The sequence below is a fragment of the Seriola aureovittata genome, chromosome 10, assembly GCF_021018895.1.
Source record: "Seriola aureovittata isolate HTS-2021-v1 ecotype China chromosome 10, ASM2101889v1, whole genome shotgun sequence".
Lineage (NCBI taxonomy): Eukaryota > Metazoa > Chordata > Actinopteri > Carangiformes > Carangidae > Seriola > Seriola aureovittata.
Window position 1 is genome coordinate 4478213 of NC_079373.1, and position 20776 is coordinate 4498988.

The window sequence follows — 20776 nt, forward strand, 5'->3', positions numbered from 1 at the left end:
TCTTACTCACCTCCAGAGCTGCATATGATTAGTCCAGGCCTCGTAGTATAATATGCTATATTGTAATTAAATTTTTTTGGTGTGTTCAACATCCCAGGTGTAAACCTAGTGCCTTCAGTTGGGGTTGCGTGTGTTTCTGGTCAGAGGTCTACTGTCTTCAGAGTGTGAGACATCAGTATCTTTGCCTCTCCTTCAATAGGATTTCCTCTGTATGACTGTGAATGTTAAATCTAGAGAGAAACTCACTTTGACAGTGAAATCTGATGTTTACTTTGATAACTGAATCACCCTCTATTACCAGACTCCACTGTAGCTCAGCAAAATAAGCATTGTCCCTGAATGTGGCACCATCATGTAATATTTCTTCTAATTTCCCAGCGTTTGACTCATCACTGTTGACTCATGCGACCGACCGAGCTCAGCTGGTAGAATGAAGCGCTTTGACTGACTGACAGCCGACATACAGTAACCGGCAGGGTGGTGTACCTTGTCCTCCTTCAGGGAGCTGATCCTCGCCTCCAGATCCTTCAGGATCTTGTCCTGCTCACATAACCGACTCAGCTTCACCTGTGGGGGGAGACACAGAGCTGAGCGGGTAGGCAGAGAGAGAGAGAGGGAGGGGCATTGAAAGAATTGTACGCTCTCTCAAATAAAACGCCTCTCAAGTGTGTGTGTGTGTGTGTGTGTGTGTGTGTGTGTGTGTGTGTTTTGACCTCTGATAATTAAGTGGCTCATTTACTTAATTACAACTTCCCCTTGTCTCTGCAGCTGTAGATAAGTGTGCATGTGCACCTCTTTGTGTATGTAGGTGTGTGACTGTGCGAACATGTATAGTGACGTGTGTGTACATCTGTTTATGTGAATGTCTACACATCTCTTCCTCTTTTACTGTTTGAGTGCAGGCATGCAAGTTTGCAACACTTAATATTCATGGCTTCCCGGCTCCCCTGGACTCATCCGGGTGTAATTACTGTGAGTGAGCCCATTAGACAAAGTGGGTGCGACCCACCTGACACTTTCAATTACAGTGTCAGGGAGGCTCTGAGCCTTGTTAATTAATCCCAGATTAAACTCAGCAAACTTCAAGGCAAAGGTTGGATCACTCACTATCGTCCTGCGGTAAAACAACACAACAGTCGTGTAAGTTGTAAGTGAACAGTTTGGTGTGAACAAAGCGCTTACCCACACAAATTCTTACTCTCGATGCTAGTTTTATATTCCATCAAATAAATTATTCATCCTGTTGTCGTCTCCACGGTGATGTTGTTGTTGGATCACATCAAATATTCATCGCAGACAACGCGCTCATAAATTGTTTAAACAGTTGTGTATGAAGCTCAGTCTGAGACATACTTTTGTAAGACTGTTTGAGAAGCTGCAGGGGAATTGTTTGGATTATCAAGCTGAACGAGTTGTGGCATCTATAGACTCACTCTCTCTCTGTGCTGTTTTCCCCTCAAAGCTAAAAGCTCAACACATTCTCCCACACTTTCATCACAACATCCATATTTTGTTTAGCCTTAATTACCCTCACTTGTTTCCCAAACGAACCATGGCAGTCAGCTCTGCTACCCTAAACAATCTCGATTTTATATTCACTTGTCTGGAGAGGAACAAAACAGAACAGCTCTAAATTAGTTATTTTAAAGTTCCTCTCCAGACATGTTTTAAATTCTGTAAAAATCCTCTGCTATGATTCATATGTTGTTTAATGTGGTTCCCCACATAAAAAGTGAAAACTGGGGCTGGAAGCTCATCTCCTCTTACTTCCTGATTGAGAAATCTGGATCAGGCCTTGAGCCCCGCCCACCACCTGCTGGCTCCAGGTGGACAGGTGAAAGAACAGAGAGCATCAAGATGGTTAGAGGAGGAAACATCAGAGAGACTCAGCCACATGTTTGAGCCTCAGTCAGACCCAGACTCAGAGGAGGAGTCTGAGACCAGAACCAGAGACTAGCAGACGGATCAGAACAGTTAGCGTAGTTATCATCTTTTATTTGTTTATGTTGTTTGTTAGCTCGTAACTGGCAGTGGCTGACACAGTGTTAGCGCTTGCGCTTGTGCTAATGCTAACGCTCTCTCTCTGTACTGACAAGGTTTCAGGTTCGTTTAGCCCCGCCCCCTCATCCCCACAAGTTGACAGGATTGGTTCCTTAGGTTTGTGATGTATGAAACCCTGGCTGTCTGAATCTGTTTTTATGAGTCATTGGTTCACTGCAGTTCAAGGTGGAAACACTCAGTCATGGTGTTGACTGATTATTTTGCTCACGATGTTAACAAGGTTAAAAACTTGATTTTCTCCGGAGGGGCCTTTCATGAAACCAAACAGAGAAAATAGCAAAAAACGAAAGCAAAAACATTTCTTACATTTCAATATCAACAAACACAACAAAACTGATGTTTTCATTGCTCATTTAACTGAATTTTGTTAATATGTTCTCAAGACTTCCCACAAAACTAACAACCAGATCACAGTTATAACGTCCTTGACAAAAATGGAGCTGGACGTCACCCACAGCTTTCTGTAGAGCGGCGTAAAAGCTCAGAGTGAGCTGCTCCACTGTCGCCATCTTGTCAGTGCCGGACTCGATCTACCTCCCAGCTAATCCAAACAGGAGGGGCGTGTGTCGAGCCGAGACTTCGGTACATGCCTGTTTGTGGCAGGCATACGCTCACCCACCTGTCACTTAAAACGGCCACGCCCTCAATTATGCAGAACTTTAAGTCTTAATAAAATTCAAACTGGTGAGTTACAGTTGTCATGAAGGAGGAAATTAGCTCTAGAGACCAAAACTGTTTTTGTACCAGGCTGTAAACATGGTTATTTCTGCTGTAAATTTGGACATTTTAACAAGGGAGTCTATGGGGATTGACTCAGTGTTGGAGCCAGACTCTAGTGGTCATTAGAGGAACTACAGTTTTTGGCACTTCAGTGTTGGCTTTGCCACTTGGCTTGTACTTACATCCACGTCACTTTCTGCGACCTTGACAGGTTTCCCTGACTCCTTCAGTGTCTGACTTCCAGCTACCTGGAAATTGGAAAACAAACATTTCCAGATGTTAGCTACAATGTAAAACAACATGTCCAACTCCACGGTACATTAGTGCTAAAATAAAGGAAATACAGAAACACAGACCAGCTACCAACTATCACGAGGCAGAGACAGACTATGTGTGACACATTCTCTTAGCCTCTTGTACATGACAACATGAGTGAGTTTTGGCGAAACAAAATCAGCTCTTGCCATGAAGAACAAAATGGCTATGGACACTTTGAAGCCCTGCACAAAATGACTTATCCATAAAACATCTGTACACGATGTCGCCTCCATTCAAAACAGTTGCTGTATTTTTTTTTTTTTCTGAATGGGAAAATGTTTGTTTTATTAACACTGAGTTCAGGTGCTGACTTACTGAAAGGGTTCTACAGTGCTAGAGTAACCTCCTGAAAACACTGCTAGTGATAGTTTAGAAAACATTAAAATGCACATGTGCAAAATCAACAATTTTTCTTGTGCTTGGAAATTTTCAGTTTAGGCGTTCGTGTGCTCCTTTTCAGCGAAAAGGTAGAAAGGTGACACAGTAGAGCCTTGTGTTATTGTCAAGGAGGTGCAGCGTTTCAGAGACGATGGTAGAAGCAGCTGGCTTTTCAACCACCGGGCCACAGCCACAACACATGCACTGCCGAGCCATCCCATGCCCACTACTCCACAGCATCGCCAACATCGCCACAAGGGAGGTAGGGGGGACAGGTCAAAGGTCACATGGAGATAAGATAATTGATGCCAAGCTGTGAATGCGGTGCTGTAAGCAATGGGATGGTCTTTCTAGGACACACAGACTCTCTAAATCACAGGAACACACACACACACTCACATACAGACTGCACACATGCCTCTCTATTGTGGACACTGTAGAAACATGCACAAGTGTTACAATCACACACACAATCACAGACACGCTACAATTTGCAGGACATATTCTGCACAAAGGCACACACACTCACTCACACATACACACACGCACGCACACACACACACACGCACACACACACACACATAGAGCTTACGTTCATTAGAGGCCTGAGTGGCCCAGCAGTGCAGTGCAGTAGTAAACTGTGTACTGCGAGGATCAGGGGCTCTAGAGCTCTGATCTGGGAGTTAAAAATCACAGAGACAGAGCCGCAGTCACAACATGGCGGCTGCTTTTGTGAGATGCTTCTAAAACCATTTCAAGAGTTAGAAGATCACTGCAAGAACTTGTTTTTATTTGTTTGTTTTTTTTGTCCCACACAGACGCCTGAACATCTCCATTTGAAGCTGCAACACACTAATGTCTTGGGTCAGTTCAACATGGGCCAGAGCGTTTACAAGTTGGTTGTCAGTGAGAAACACCAGGTGTGTTAGTTTGAAATCAAAACCAGAAAAGGCACGGCAGAAGGAAAACACCTGAACTGAAGCAAAAGAGACGTTAAAATAAGTAACAAGGATCAGGGGATCAACTCTGTCCATCTCCATGTCTCACCTTCAGGTCCAGATACTCCAAGTCCTTCTTCAGCTGCATGTAGGTGTCGTCAGCCTGGAAGGTGAGAGAGGTGTGTGAGTGTGAGTTCACTATCTGAGATTCAAGCTTGGCTGACAATGTGTCTAGAGGATGTAGTTAGATTTGTGTGTCGAGTATGACGTATTAACTGTCTGTGCTAACATGCATCACAACACTCACAAATCAGGCATTTATCTTATGTTCGGAGATGCTTAGGTGCTACTGCAACAGACAAAAAGACCAGCACAAACCAGATCCATCAAAAGCAGCAGATCCCGACACGTCACTGAATTCAGCTTTGAATTCAGCTCACAGCACTCAACAAAGAACAAACAAGTACGACCGAAAGTGAGAGATTTTAGGAATCAGAAGACCGAACTGGCCCATCACATCCACAGCCAGCCAGTTAGCCAAAGCATGGGATGGCTTTGTGGATGTTGAGAAGTCGGCAGCACAACATGCTATGGACAGAGTCGCCAGAAGCTCAATATGGAAAACCGATCAGCCAAAAAAACAGCACATGGAAAAGAGGTGGATGGTTCTATGACGGCAGCCAGGTCAGCGCTCACAGATCAACCATGCCCGACGTCACACCACTGAAGCACGGGAGCTTTTGGGTAGAGGTTGCCACTAATATACTGTGACCAGGTGTTGATGCAGCTGTTTGGTCTTTTTTTTTAATCCCGGGGGAGGTTGTTCTTCAGCACTATTTCACATTGAGACGTGTGTTTACAGCTGCGGATTAAAAACTACAGAATTAAGTGTGAGTTACAGGTTTGGATGTGAGTCTGGATGTGGATGGAGATGTGAATATCAGTGAATATGGCTGCAATGTGAGGAATATGAAAGTGAGTTTGTATTGAATTTTTATTTGATTATAACATCTTTATGATGACATTATTTTTGCAGAATTATGGCAGGTGATCCAATCACAAGTATATCAGTTCACTCATGACATTAACGTGTGTCTCCAGTGACCACTTGTGATCAGATCTCACTTCCCCGCTCTATATGCACATAAACATGTACGTGTTGTTGTTTTTAGCCAATCCCACAGGTCCGTTGTCAATGTGTTTCAGAGAGAGAGAGAGAGAGAGAGCGGGGCAAGGAGGGGTTGAGCGAATCATTCCACTGCTCAAAGCTCTACAGTGCAATCGGGTTTTAATCCAGTTGAAATAGTAAAAATGTTTTTCGGTTCATTATGATACAGTGGCAGGTCTAATTAGACTGTGGCAGAGGACGTCAGTTGACAGGACGCATTTGCGTTCACACTGCTAAAAGAATGTGACCACGTGACGATCACTCAGACCACCTCTGAATGTGGACTGAGTGATCGGATCTCAAATGCGCCTTGAGTGCGTTCACACCTACAGCTGTCCACTTGTGATGGGATCACCTGAGACGGATGGGATGTTAATGCAGGTCTGAACAGAGATCTGAACAGGGCCTATGTTGCTTTTTCAATTCTTGGTCAGATCCATTGGTTCTGGTGATGGTCGTGGTGGTGGTGGTGGTGGTGGAGGGGTGGGATGATGGAAGTCAGTGGGAGGCTTCAGTGAGAATGTTTTAAACTCTACACAGTGCTTTTAAGGAATGGCAGGCCTGTTTCACAGAGCTGTTTTGAATTTAAAGGTTAAAATATATTTTTATTTTGTATTAGGCTTAAAAAATGGCTGTTCGTTTGCTGTGTATGAAATTTGATGTGTTTGAGATCCTGATCATCCTGCACCCAGAGATGCTGCAGGTGCTGGATGACTGAGGTAGGCAGGACAGTGTGATGCACAAACATGTTACAGTCAAGGTATCTGTTTTCTCTGAAAATGTTACTTGACATCATATGTATGGAAAACCATACAGCGTCTTCTGTACTTGACAACCAGACCTAGCGGTGGCACTAGAGGAAATGCCAGGAGGTTAAACATCATCAGGATTCTTCTGCTGAGGACTAAAATTAACCACAGCAAAGTTAATGTATTTCCAAAAATTAAAAAATGTGAAAAAAATCACAGTTAAAAGTGTGAGGATATCCTCTCAATCAGCGGTTCTGAAAATCTTTGAGGGGGTTCCTGGTCCCCAGCAAAAAGGGGAAAAACGTATTTTCACTATAATTCCATCCATAATTCACACAATGACAGACATGTGTGACTATGTCTGTCATGGGTTTCAAACACTTTCTGTAATAAAACATCTAAAAGCAGAAATCTTATCAGATGGGGTCAATGGTTTAGTTTGTGTCAGTTTAGGGTCCTTGGAGCGAAAACCACTGCTGTAAATGATTAGAATTCATCCAATAGGAGTGAGGAATGTATTAATTTTTCATGGAAAGTCATCAAAATAGTTTCTGGTACATTTCGCTCTCTGGACCAGTGTCGGACAGACAGAATGACAGACGGACAAACTGACTTACAGTGTCATCCACAGAGCCATGAATACTGATCTAATTTAAGTGTAATGCAGCCCTGCAGTATGTTTAATGGCAACCTCTACCAGCCCCTGGTAAAATGAGGTGCAGGCAGGCGTGCCGCAGGGGCCCCCACCTGGGTGTTGCAAGGGCCTATGGGAGCTGAGAGGCCCACATGTCCGTGGTGGGACACAGGAGAGGGGCCGGAGCTGAGGAGGGGGCTGTTGCTAGTGGTGGTACTGGTGAGGAGGTGGTTGTGGTGGAAGGGCTCTTTGGGACCGTTGAGCCGCTGGAGCTGGGTTAATGTGTGCTGGCGTGCGGAGGCCATCTTGGCCTGATGCCGGCGCAGCTGAATGAGGAGCAGAGTGAGCTCCTCGGGCTGTCAGGCACCACAGGACATTAAATCTGACATATCTCGATACCGACTACACCAAGCTTCAGTGAAACTTCTTGTTTTAAATGAGTAGCTTCCCTTTCACAGCGCTAGTAGCCAGTTTGTAACGCCACTGGCCGGTGGCTAATTTGAACAAGCAGCTAAATTAAGATCAATCAGGATTAATGGTGTTGAAGCTACAGGGAGACACACAGCAGCAACAGGCTGGTGAGAAGCATTTCTCCCAAAAGTTCAGCTACAGCCAACTGGTTAATGTTTGGTCAGTATCACATTTTACTGGTAGCAAAGAATGAAGGCACATCTGGTCACTGATTTCTTTAGTGCTGACCAATGCTGAGACTGTGATTACTTCTTACAGCTCCATTAAATCTAAAGTCTATTTAAACACTAAAGTTCCAGTTTCCAGTTCGTGATAAACAGATATTACAGGAGCTATTTGTAAGTTTTGCTATTATACTACATAGCTAATACATAGCTACAGACATAGCTGTTTACTTACCAGTCTAGAAGAAACGTTGTGAGTTCAGCATCAAACCTCATTCCTTTACTCACCAACAGCTGTCTCCAGAGGTGGAGAACGACGTCAATGTTAACTCTTGCTTTCCTTTCATTTCTATCCCTTCCTTTCTTTTGCTTAAGTTAGCATGCTAACCAGCTAGCCCTGGCCTGATTGGCCTGTCTCATCACTTTCCCTGAAGAAGTAGCAGTACTCAGAATACGCATTATAACCTCTTGTCTTCTAAATACAACGGCTGAAGCTCTCAGCAAGACTGGTAAGTAAACAGCTGTTAATGCTAATGTTGGCTATGTAGCAATAACAAAACCTAAGAATAGCTCATTCAATTAAACAAAGCAATGTAAATATATGTATATCTAATGTAATGTTTGTTTAAATGTTAATACTTGCAATCTACTCATATGTTTTATGTAATTATTATAAAACATACCGTTTTGCCATGAAGGCTGGGCGCACTGACTGTGTGTGTGATGTAGCCAGAGGGAGGCATCGACCGTCTCTCGATAGTGGCAGCCTGACAACACACACATTTTATAGGCACTGTTAATTATCAATTAATTAGGTATAATGTGTGTTATATATATATGTATATATATATATATATATATTATATATATATATATATATATATATAGGTGACAAATTAAAGGAAAAACCAGCAGAAAGTGTCTTAGTTAGGTGCTGGGTCACCACAAGCTGCCAGAACAGCTTCAATGCTCCTTGGTGTTGACCCAACAAATCTGAACTTTACTGGAGGGATGAACACCATTACTCCAAAACAGTGGTTCCCAATACAATTGTGTTATTCAAAAATGTAACTATAATTAAAATAAAAACATAAATAATCTTTGTAAATGTTTTAAAACATTAAAATTATTTTACTTTTTTTTTCTTGTATTGAGGCCTATCTCTGTGATAAGCCAATGAACTTTTATGTTGTCGTCCTCCGGAAAACATTGTGTACTTGTTTGATATCTCAGTCTTATTGCTCGCTACAAGATCACATCCATGGCAACAACTGGAGAATCAAAATGGATAGCTGGTTAGCAAAAGGAAAAGTTAAAAGAAATGAGAGTCAAGAGACAGATGGTGAAGTGACAAGTGATCTCTCCACATCAAACAAAAAAGAAAAATTGAGCTTTCTACAGAACAGTCCTGAATGTTCAATTGTTATTATTACAACAGAAATTTTGTTTATTACTGCATATCTGTATTGTTCTTGGGTCTAATGTGGGCCATTAAACATTTTTGAGATTTTCAAGTGGGCCAAGAGTTGGAAAAAGTTGGGAACCACTGATCCAAAAGATATTCCCTCTTTTTGGTGTTGTGATGATGGTGGTGGTGGAGAGCGCTGAATAGTCCAAAATCTGCCAGACTTCAACTGGGTCTAGATCTGGTGACTGTGAAGGCCGCAGTGTTTTATGTCATGATTCATACTCATCAAACCATTCAGTGACCCCTCAACCCCTAAGGATGGGACATCGTCATCCTGTTTCTCCACTTATTGTTCAGGTTTTTCCTTTAATCTGTCACACGTCTGTAGAAATGACAGAGTTAAGGCCAGTTTCACCACACAGAGCACTTACACCAGTGAAATCTACTATCAGAACTTAACAAGGCGAGCTCCATATCACCAAAGGCTTGTTTGAGTGGCCCCAGCGCTTTACATGACCTTGATAACAAAACAATGCGTTGTTTATTATCTCTGGGCAAAATGAAGTCACTCGTGGTCGTGGGTGAGGAGGTGGAAATTTGCATATTTGTGTGTTTTCTCACTCAGTTTTAAAAACAAGATATGGAGCTACTAATGTTGTTGCATCAGTTTATATTAATGTGAAAAAAATATACATACACGTAGCACAGGTTCTTTTTGACTGATGGCTGATACAGTTGAGATTATTTAACAGACTTCAGGATACGTCTGCCTTTGTGGCCCGAGGCACCAAAACAATTACTCTGTTCAGTGGAGCACAGTTCCAATATCCGCCCCACACTGTCAGAATAACTGACGTGGTTCTGCATGAAAAATTATTCCATTTGATATTTTACACTTGGCAGTGGTAAAAAAAAGTGTTAATGGTCTAATCTTTGGAAGAGCACAAACAAGACGGTATTAATTTCCCACAATCCTCGTAAGAGAACACACTGACAAGAGAAATCAACTCATCAACCATATGACACGACTAACCAACAATATCTATACATGTTATCACTGCAGCACCTGTTCCTCTTAGGTCAGCCTATATTTCCTATGACTTCTCTTTTCTTTATTTGATTATATACTCTAGGGGCACTAGATTATTAATCAGCTGATTGAGCGCTGCGGAGCGAGGAATGAGTGAAGCATCACAGACGGTTCGTGGATGATAAAACTGAACCTGTGTTGTTTACTGACACTGCATGACAGCATTAATTATAATCTTTTGGATTTATATATAATCTTTTTGAAGTTTTATTTCAGTTAGTTACACCTGGTGTTGTTTGCAGAAAACTGAGATTTCTGACATAGTTTTACCTTGAACAGCTGGGATTTGGTCCTGCGGGGGGACACGGTGAAGGGGATGTCCACCACTGACCGGTCACCCACCGGCCTGACTGTCACCCGTTCAGCTGGCGTGTGTGGCCTCCGCGTGGGTGACAGAGTTCGACTGCTGCCCGGTGGGGGCCCCGGCGGAGGGATGTCCGCAGATGACGGTGGCACTGACACGCAGCGAGGAGGCCCCTCTGACCTGGGGGCTGAGGAGGAAGGAGGCACAGTGGATGGTGGGCGGGGGCCGAAGGGGTACTCCGGGGCCGGGGTGTAGAGCGGCGCCGTGGGACTGCCGTGACGGAACTGGTGACGCTGCTGCCACTCGTACAGCTGCCACACGGTGTTGGAGCCGGGGCCGCCCTGCTCTGGGGTGAGGCGGAAGTGGCTCAGGCGGTCCTGGGCGTACTTGTACTCACCGATTCGGCCAGGAGGAGGACTCTGCCGAGGAGTCTTTGGCAGGGTTTGGTATGCGTCCACGGAGGTGAACTTGTGCTGGGTTGGTGGCGTGCGACGTGGGAGGGTGTTCTCTCTGGATGGCGGGCTGTTGATCAGGAACATCAGGACACAAGAGGATGTTTTTATACACATACACAGAATATCTACATACTTCAGAGTAAAAGTATCAGTGTTTTTCTATTTAAAATAAGACACAATAACCTGACCTTATATGTTCTGAATGAAATGAAGCTTTTCAAGGGACGCACACAGTGGATGACAGTGACCTACCCTTTGTACTCAGCCTTCTGCACTTGGACCCAGTGCTCCACCTGATCCAGGGCGCTTCTCCTCTGCACCTGCTTGTGTGTGTCAGCAGGGGCCCTCTGGTACGTCCCTGCTGCAATCCCGTTGGGCTCCAGAATGGGGCTGGGCGTGGAAACGAGGCCGTTCCGCGTGCAGACGCTGGAGGGAAGCGTTGAGGCGGCTCGCGACGGCGCTCTGGATGGCACCCTGGACACAGGCGCCGAGGCCGAAACGTGCTCCGACTGTGGGAGGGCGGAGGGCGTGGGGTTGGAAGGGAGGGAGGTGTGCGTGTCCATCTCCAGGCCGCCGCCTCCTATGGGGTGCTCCAACATGGTGATGGCAGGAGAGTCTTTGTGGAAGCTGCAGCGCTCCTCTGCCTCGCGGCGTATGGGCTCCAGGAGAACCTCGTGGATGATTGGTCTGGTGGCGTCAGAGTCTGAAGTCTTGGTCCTGTGGTGGTTCACGTGGTTCGTCTGCGGGACGGCCTGCTGCTGCAACATGCTCAACTTCTCCAACTTGTCAGATGGTCTGTGGAGAACAGAGATGACATGAAGCCTGGATAAATACCGGCCTTAAAATGTTTGCAACTTTCTCTTCAATACTGGGCGACTTAGATTCCTAAGAGAACTAGAAAATAATTAACCACAGCAGTTACACTGACAGCTCAAACTTCTCTAAAGATCTTAGTGGGTTTATTTTGATAAGCACCAGTTCTGTTTCATTTGATCACTTCCCCGATTTCCCATGGACGGCATGTTCCACCATTTGAGGGGTTTTAGTCCTTGGTTCTAATGTGCTGAGCTGAATTTAAACTAGATGACTGTCACATTAAAGGGAAACTTTTAGCCTCATTCCCAACTTTAGGGACAGTGCTACACGCACCTCACAGGCCATCTTAAATCAGAGCAGACGACGAGCAAAGCCTTGTAACCACAGCTAGATTTTAAGATGCATTAATGAAATCCTGTCTGACAAGAAGCACGAGAAACAGTCAGGTCTCTGAAATTCAATGAAGCACGCACCAAATTTGACTTTTAAAAAAGGAATTAACAGTCTCCGCATACTTGCTGCCTGCAGCTGGTATCTGAAGATGGTCACTATACATGTAAATTAGCACTAAGGTGTGAATGGTCTGTCCACATTAGATTGTTTTAAATGGGGCAAACAAGACAGTTTCTTCCAGTCTTAGAGTAGTGTGTGGCTTGCAATGTAAGTGCACTCAATCAGTGGTTGTTAAAAAAGCATTTGCATGTTGTTAAAGTGACCAAGCGCTTTAAAAAGGAGGGTGACATGCCAGCAAATAGTAAGATTACTGTTATAGTTTCATTTTTAAAACTGTGAAGTTTCCCTCCTGTCATTCACTAACAGCTCGTGTGGTCTTGAGGGATTTCCCCCTCTCTCCAAAAACACAAAATGAAAACGAAGCAGCGCCGAGCTGCCGATGTCTGAGGCTGCCAGTGAAGTGATGGGACGCATTTGATCTGTGCCACCTCCCCTCGTCAACACATGAATAATACATAGAGGAAGCCAGTGCTCGTTCAAAAGCAGCATTTCACAGCGTCAGAGTGTACTCTTTGAAAAAGCAAGCGAGCGAGCGCACATAAACAAACGCACTACACTCGCTATACGCTGTAACGTCGGGACTGACAGACATGTGTTCAAGCTGTAAACAGCAGAGTGGGATGTTTTCCAGGAATCACCTGCAGTGACATATGAGACAATCGAATGGCAACACTTTCCAGAAGCCATGTGCTTATAGCATATACCAACTGGACCATATACAGTATCACAGACAAATGGTCTCATGTCACATGATCACTTAGCCCAGATGGTGTTTTATGGACTGTGAGAATCAGGGTTGGGTTGCAAGTATTTATAAACAATATAGTGGAACATATTTAAAACATCTGCTGGATCATAGATCAGGGATTATAAGTGACGAAAATGTCTTTAATTGCACATTAATAAATAAACTGTGATGTTGTGTGAGGTAGGGAGCTTTTCTCCTGATGTTTTGAGACGTGGGTGCAGGAAATGGAGACAGTGAGCCCTTGTGTTTCAACTTAAATTCAGTATATTCACTCTTCTCAAAACAGGTCCAATTAATTCTCTTTAGTCGGAAGATCAACAAAACTCTATTCCTCTGTCCTATTGATATCACACGACTTTTTCTGTCCCTCATACACTGAGTCTCTTCACGGCAGTCAGCTCCTCTGATTCAGCTGGGCAGCACCCATTCTCCTGGCTGCCCTGCTGACTGTGGGTTTTGTAGTCTTTTGCTGGAAGCCATGATGGGTTGTAATCCATGCTGCAGCCACAGGGAGTGAATGTATTTCCCCTCCGTGACACAACCTCAGTCATGACATCTCAAAACATAATGAAATCAAACCAACAAACTGTTCCCAGGTTCTCCCGAGGAGAGGGGGAAGTGTGAGTGAAGGGAGAGTGAGTGCATGGCCCCGCCCACCACAGCATATATAATGGGGGCTGGAGGAGAGGGAGATCTCACTCACTCACTCACTCACTCACTCACACTCACTCACTCACTCACTCACTCACTCACTCACTCACTCACTTTGTTTGTCAGTTTAGTTATTCTCTATTCTGGGTTAGTTCAGGGGGGGTGCTCTGGGTGGCTGGCCCAGACTCCCTGAATTCATTTGGTCTTTTTGGCCGGCCTCCAGACGCTCTTGGCTTTGGTTAAGTTTTGCTGTAGTTTGTAAATAAAATAATCATTTGTGATAATTGACCTTCGGGTATGGCGTCCTCTGTATATGTTGCTGGACAAAAGGTTGAGCCAAATCTTTTGTTGTGGCCGTAACACAAACTAATAAAATAAACTATCCCGCGAACCGCAGGGTGTATTAGAATGAACAAACGTTTTACAACAACAGTTCAAATGTAAATGAACAGGACAGGAACTGAATTCAATAAAGTTTCATGTCATTAAGCAAGGCAGAGTAAAAAAAATGTCACTTCTTTAGTTAAACACAGGAAAAAGACAATGTAAAAGTGATGGGCCTCCTGCTTGATAACCAGGTGGACTCTGGGAAGTGTAGTACCACAGTATCACCACAGCACTGTACAGTACAGTATGCTCTGCACCAAAGATGGACTGATGGAGGATTAACATTTGAGGTTCAGGTTTTAGATAGCAAAAGCCACGTATGAAGGACATTGATCAACTTTACATCCCAATCATAAATACAAAAGATTAAAGATGTTCATTTGAAGGAGTAAAGGAATCAAAATACTAGCAACAAACAGAAGGGGGCACTCACGGTGTGAGGAGGAGGACTTAACGCTTTGTCAGTAATGGACTCAGACTGCTGACATTCTACAGTTCAGTTGCCTTGTTTGGGGCAATGAATGCGTGTAAGGTGTTCAGTTCAGTGAGATACATTGTGTGTATGTGAGTGTGTGTGTGTACCTGATGAGAGCGTCTGCGTGGTTCTGCATCAGCGCGGCCTGGTTCATGGCCCTCAGCCAGGTGTTCATGTCCTCCTGGGTGTCGGCGCTGAAGTAATACGTCCGCATCCCAGTGTGCTCCGCCTGCGAGCCAATCACAGAGCTCTGCTTGTAAATGTACGAGCGCATACCAGTGTGGCTAGCCTATAGGGAGAGAGAGGAGGCCGGGTCAGTGCCGTGGTCACAGAGAGTGGCAGAGACAGAAGCCGAGAGACGAGACGATGTGTTAGATGAGCTGCAGCTTCGGTCAAAGAGACAGGGAGACATCATGCCATCCAACAAGAGAAACAACATCAAGGGCCACATAAGCATCGACCAGCACACAAAGAGCCAGTGAAGGAAACCACACAATAGAAATACAGAGACAAAAATGCCAGCCAATAACAACCAACAAAGCCAGGACTTTTGACCAATGAGAGGAAAGATACTTCGGTACAATGGAGAATAGAAAATATGAATACCAGGAAAATCCACCCCCCCACAACCCCAAAGTCTCCTCACAAACCTGGTTCTTCCTGCTATTACAGCAGAGAAACCTACTGAGAACATATATATGGACAGATGACAGTTTACAAACACACAATGATCTTATAATAGACTTTAATTTATGCTTGCTACACTTCAAGATAAGGTCCTAATAACATAAAAGAGGCAGTGTGAGGTCAAAGTCTGATTCGCTTCCACACTATGACAAGGTAATTGTACTTTGTGATTTAAGTGCCGAGCTCATGACAAGGCATATTCAAACTTAAGATGGATATGTCTTTGTGTGCAAAGTAAAAAGGCTATTAGTTAGGTGATCTAACACACTGCTGTCGGAGTGTGACAGTCGGGGGCACAGCTGCACCAATTCATCACTAGGAAAGGGATTTAAAGACACAGTGTGTAGAATACAAAGAGTATCACACTGTAGATGTTTCAGAACAAGACCTGAACTCAACAATACTGTAGAGCTAATAATATAAACTGTTGTCAGTGCAGCAGTGGAAGAGCTTTTCACTCTATCAAGTTACTGACAAGTTATCTGCTCTTACTGGCTCATGCTTAACAGCCTATTGTACCTCAACATTACTGAATGATTTAAACTGTGTCTCAGGTCCAGTGTGACACATCACAATCTTGCATTTGAAACCTACAGAAAAATATAATTTAACTTAGCTCAACAAAGACGGTTTTAGTGTCTTTGAGCTCATTGTTCTGGTTTTCTGTTTCGCAGACTAGGGTTGCGCTGACGGGCGATGAACTCGGTGATCGATGATGGTCAGAACGATTGCTGATGGCTTACACCTTTGTCAATGTCAAGACGATATTTGACTTGTTTTCCCATTGATGTATTAACTTGTTATTATCAGTATTTTTCTAGTATTACATTAATGTTAAATTTAATTTGCCCTGCTATAATTTCAAAGGATGCCTGCAACACTCACTCACACACACACACACACACACACACACACACAAACACACACACACACACACACACACACACACACTCCGACACAGCTGACTGTCATTGAAGCACTGTGGTTAAATAGAGTCGAGGAGATCGATAGGCAGACAGAAGACAGATCTTTCGTGGTTGTAAATAGAATATTTGGACAATCAGTGAGAGAGAGATGAAAGCCATAAACAGCTGTTTCTACGCTCCTCCCCCTGCAAATTGTGAGTGAATATTGTGAATGTTGTGAATATTAAATGTAAATCATTAATGTTTTGTTTGTGGTGACAAGTTTGATTTAACATAGTCATAAAATGTATTTGTCAACGTGCTGTCATCACTCAGGGCATCCAAGAAAGAGTGAGAGAGAGCATGACGACACGCTCGCTCTTTGGTTCGCTCCATCTCTCTTACTCATAGGGCAACATAACCAAACTGCCATCTAGTGACAAACTGATGAACATAGTGGAGCATTTAGCAGCTAAACAGCCATATAATTCCCTCAGGAGTCAGTGATGACCAAAACAGAGCTAAACGGAGAGTAGATATTAGAGTTACTTTCAACATGTGACTAGAAACAAGTGAGTGTTCATGTTGCTCCTTGTCTAGTGGATGTGTAAACCAACTGTTTGCTGTGTGTTTCACTATAACAACTTATTAGGGTGATAATACGTCCGTCTTATGTTGTGGCCAATAGACTAATTAATTTTTTTTCGGTGCCCATTTTCTCTCATCAGTGATTTCCGACATTTCCCAGAGTGCCTTTCACTGTTCACCAGAAGACACATGAGGAGTAGTTGCATTCAAAATGTTACTCTGTCAGTGTCGGTGGAGAGGGCAGTAGAACTACTGATAGTAACTGCAAGAAAGCTGAATAAAAATGAGATCCTTTCTCAAAAAACAAGTTTGTGTCTGCACTACATTTTAATCCACAAGGCCACAATCAGCAGAGAAGTTTCTGGTACTTTAGATTTCTGCCTCAAAGTGTGTAGAACTACGTGAGTCCAGAGGAAAGCCTTGAGAGGCTGAAACTGAGACGTTTACTGTTTGATAATTCATACACTCTGAAAAATATTCCTCCTACTGGACTTCTTTTTAGCTGTGCTGAAAATATCTAAACATGAGGTCACTGGTATTAGAACTGGCTGGCTTTCCACAGGGATAAGAAAACACACCATCAAGCTACAGAACTGGCCAAGAAATCCAAGGAACAGTACATCACTGATAGCTGTTTTCTCTTTTACCCTTGATAAAGATTTCCTTGCAAAGCACTGTTCTATAAATACCCTACTTCCCCTTTTCTTCCTCCCTCCTTCCTTCCTTCAGTATTTCGGTGGCTGGGATTGGAAGACAAATGAGAGAGCCCACTTAACAACAGATGCATGCAAATGAAAAGTAATTAAACACTAAATCTTCTCTACCCTAATTGATTCACTGAATAATGGATGCGGGATAATAAGTGTGTGTGGAGAGTTGTGGTGGGATCCACACAAACGTCTCTGTGATTTCTTGATTTGGTTTATATTGTGATAAAATGGGTGTGACATCAGAAACACACCACACCCACTCATGTGGTTTAATGTATACACTGAACAAGTTCATGAATAATACAAAGGCAGTCTGTAACCCCTGCTATTCTATCCCTGTTACTGTAAACTCTGAGTAAACCCTGGCACACGGATACAGACACGAACAGAAACAAACGTCCCTCCCAGGTTTCCTTCGATCCAGTAACTCACATCCCCTCTGAAGACACTGCTGTCTGGCTGCTGAAACAAGCTGCGACTGAGAACTAATACAATGACTTAAAACATCATTTTCTCAAAGAGGATGTACTTGACACTGATTCTGATATATATTAAGATCAGGGAGTTGACTGCACCTCTTGCTTCATTAGACCAGGTCTGGAGAGCAAGTGCACTGGCTCTATCTTGGTGCTCAGGTAACGATGAGGAAAATGAATAACTGCACTGAGAAACTTTTACTTATTCTGTGTGGAGGTGAACAGAGGCTGCATATGTCCTCTGCAATGATCTTTATAGTTTAAGGAGGTTATTCTAATGTGCCGATCATAGACTGTAAATAAAGATGGACGTAGCTTCTGTGACGTCACCCACAGGTTTCTGAAGAGCGGTTTTGAGGCTCAGAGTGGGCTGCTCCACTGTCACTATCTTGGCAGTGTCCGACTGCACCTAATTCCCGGCTAATCCAGAAATGGGCAAAGAGGTGGGGCGTGTGTCAAGCCCAGACTTCAGTGCATGCCAGTTTGTGGAAAGAATACAGTCACCCACCTGTCACTCAAGGCACTCAAAGCGCCCTAAAAAACTTTAAACATTAATAAAATTTGAATGGTTGACTTATTTAAAAATTCATCCCCATACAGTTGTGATGAAGGGGAAAATTTGTCTTTTGTAGCAGAGTTTAAACATTGACAGTGATTTTAACATAGGAGTCTATGGGGATTGACTCACTGCTGAAGCCAGACTCTAGTGGTCATTAGATGAACTGCAGTTTTCAGTATTTCAGTGTTGGCTTCATTTTTCAGCCGCATTGTGTTGATTGGTGACAAAATGTTACATTTAGCTACTTTGAATGAATGCAGTCACACATAATCTACAAAGTGTAGTTCTGGGTGACTTTTTCAGTCACAACCCAGGACTATGCAGGTTTCCACTCCAACCAAGCACTTACAGCAGATGGTTTCACTGACAAGGTCATTTCAGAGATGAAATAATTAGCCAATTTATCAATCACTCAATCAACAGAAAATCCATTAGTAACTACTTTGATAATAAACTAATTATTACTGCAAACACGCTCTGATTCCAGCTCCTCAGATTTCAGCTTTTCTCTGTTTTCTATCATTTTAAATTAAATGTTTTTGGGACTTTTGACAGTACATCAACAACACAAGACACAAGAAGACATCACCTCTGGATCACATGTCAAAGACGAAACAACGAATCCACTGATGGAATAAATAGTCAGCAGATTAGTCAATAATGAACATGTATCATTAGTGGCAGCCCCAGTCCATCTATTGTAATACTATCAATACTCCTAACGATATTATTATTGCAACACCTCTGATCATACTGTAACATTGTATGTAACTTAATAAATGCATCATATCTATGTATTTATTTACCTTACATGCAATGGTGCTTAAGATTGTACACCAGCCCTTTTAACTAACTTCTCATTTTATCTGTACACTGTTGACAGTTTTCTTTCACATTAAATCCCTGCAGTTGTTAGAGACAATGACTGCTCACCTGTTAGTGTCTATTCTTTCACCCAGTTTAAACATCCCATTAAATTGACAGCCCGCTTTAGCTACACTGACAGAAGCTACAAGTCAGAAAAATCAAGACTGCAGATCAACTCATGCAAGTGCCACACTGGAGTATAAAACCAGCTGTAAACAAGTCCGTTAGATCAGTAAATATAATGACGCTACATGATGAAATGTTGCATTTAAAAGCAGCCTGCAAACGCACAAGTCAGTTCAGTTTGGAGAGTACAGCCAACAGGCCGTACTGAGTTCATGTACTCTGCATGTCCTGTGTTTATAATCTCATACTGATGAAGTTATGTGGGGTGCTGTGTGCAGTAGCTGTCTGAACACTTCACCAGTAGAAGTGATTTTGAGTCTGATCCCATCTTCTTGAAGGTTAAATCAGGTGGAGTAATGTTTGGTTAAAACAAAGGTCTGCAGACTCCGGGCTCCTCGGAGGGAAACCACAGATGTGAACCATCCACAGGGCTCAGTCAGCCTGTCCCTGTCAGGCATGCAGAGGTGTTTAGGTACATCAGAGGACAGGAAACAGGCAGGGAAACTATTTAACAGCCACTCATGTTAAAAAACGAACGGTAGACGTTTCCAAAAAACACCCTAAAAAATCTCGAGGAATGGAATATCAGCATCCTCAGGAAGCAGCTGTCAAAACACGCCGGCTCACTCACCATCAGCCCTCTGACAGACGGCCTCTCAGAGCTGCAATGGGACAGGCTGCTTGATGAGAGACAGAGGACTGCGCCGCCAGTCAGATGTTGGCACATGGTGAAGATACTGCATGTGCACTGAACACACATAGAACACGCATAGACGTAACATCTGCACAGTAATATGTTGAATAAACTGAATTCAAAGCGTAATCTGAAATAACAGAATCTTTTCTACCTCTAATCTCATCCCTAATTCCAAATCCTGCTCCCATGGTGTTTTGTAGTGAGGAATGAACAAAAACATGGCTCCATTTTTCAGATGATCAGACCACACACACTTTAAAACCCTGTCGGGTTCACTCTCAAATCACCAGCCTCACATTTACCCTATTTTAGTTCCATCAGAATACACACACACACACACACACACACACACACACACACACACACACACCATGGTCTAAAACAACATTAGGAGTCGCTGCCTCTCTTCAGCAGGAATGCTGAGTGGGTCATTCAGCTGTAAGAGCATGACCGACACACCTACACTCTGGATCCATGCACAGCTCGGCTTTGTTTTGTCTCTGCGGTGTGTGTGTGTGTGTGTGTGTGTGTGTGTGGGAGCTGGTGGCAGTTTGAAGGGCGTTTCTGATTATTCATTTTCTCCACCACATGGTTTAATCATGCGCTATGAAAAACAACAATTTCTCACCTTTTCTTTCTACCCTCTCTCTCACCGCGACTCGCCCTCATCACTTCCTTCCTCTCCACCTATTTTCTTTTTTCCCTATGACTTC

At 43.5% G+C, this 20776-nt stretch overlaps 1 protein-coding gene across 11 annotated transcripts in view; it reads right to left on the reverse strand.

Annotated features, from left to right (window-relative positions):
• LOC130176450 (pleckstrin homology domain-containing family A member 7-like) overlaps positions 1 to 20776 on the reverse strand; it is a 157866-nt gene that overhangs the window by 13762 nt on the left and 123328 nt on the right. For 8 of the 11 annotated variants that reach the window (XM_056387548.1, XM_056387550.1, XM_056387547.1 and 5 more), the window contains 8 exons: positions 14556 to 14737; positions 11111 to 11653; positions 10370 to 10925; positions 8285 to 8368; positions 7080 to 7322; positions 4525 to 4578; positions 2964 to 3029; positions 487 to 567 (listed from right to left, as the gene is read on the reverse strand). In XM_056387548.1, the coding sequence (XP_056243523.1) occupies positions 487 to 567; positions 2964 to 3029; positions 4525 to 4578; positions 7080 to 7322; positions 8285 to 8368; positions 10370 to 10925; positions 11111 to 11653; positions 14556 to 14737 (1809 nt within the window). The remainder of the gene's footprint in view (positions 1 to 486; positions 568 to 2963; positions 3030 to 4524; positions 4579 to 7079; positions 7323 to 8284; positions 8369 to 10369; positions 10926 to 11110; positions 11654 to 14555; positions 14738 to 20776) is intronic. The other 3 variants (XM_056387551.1, XM_056387554.1, XM_056387556.1) reach the window with 3 other exon arrangements.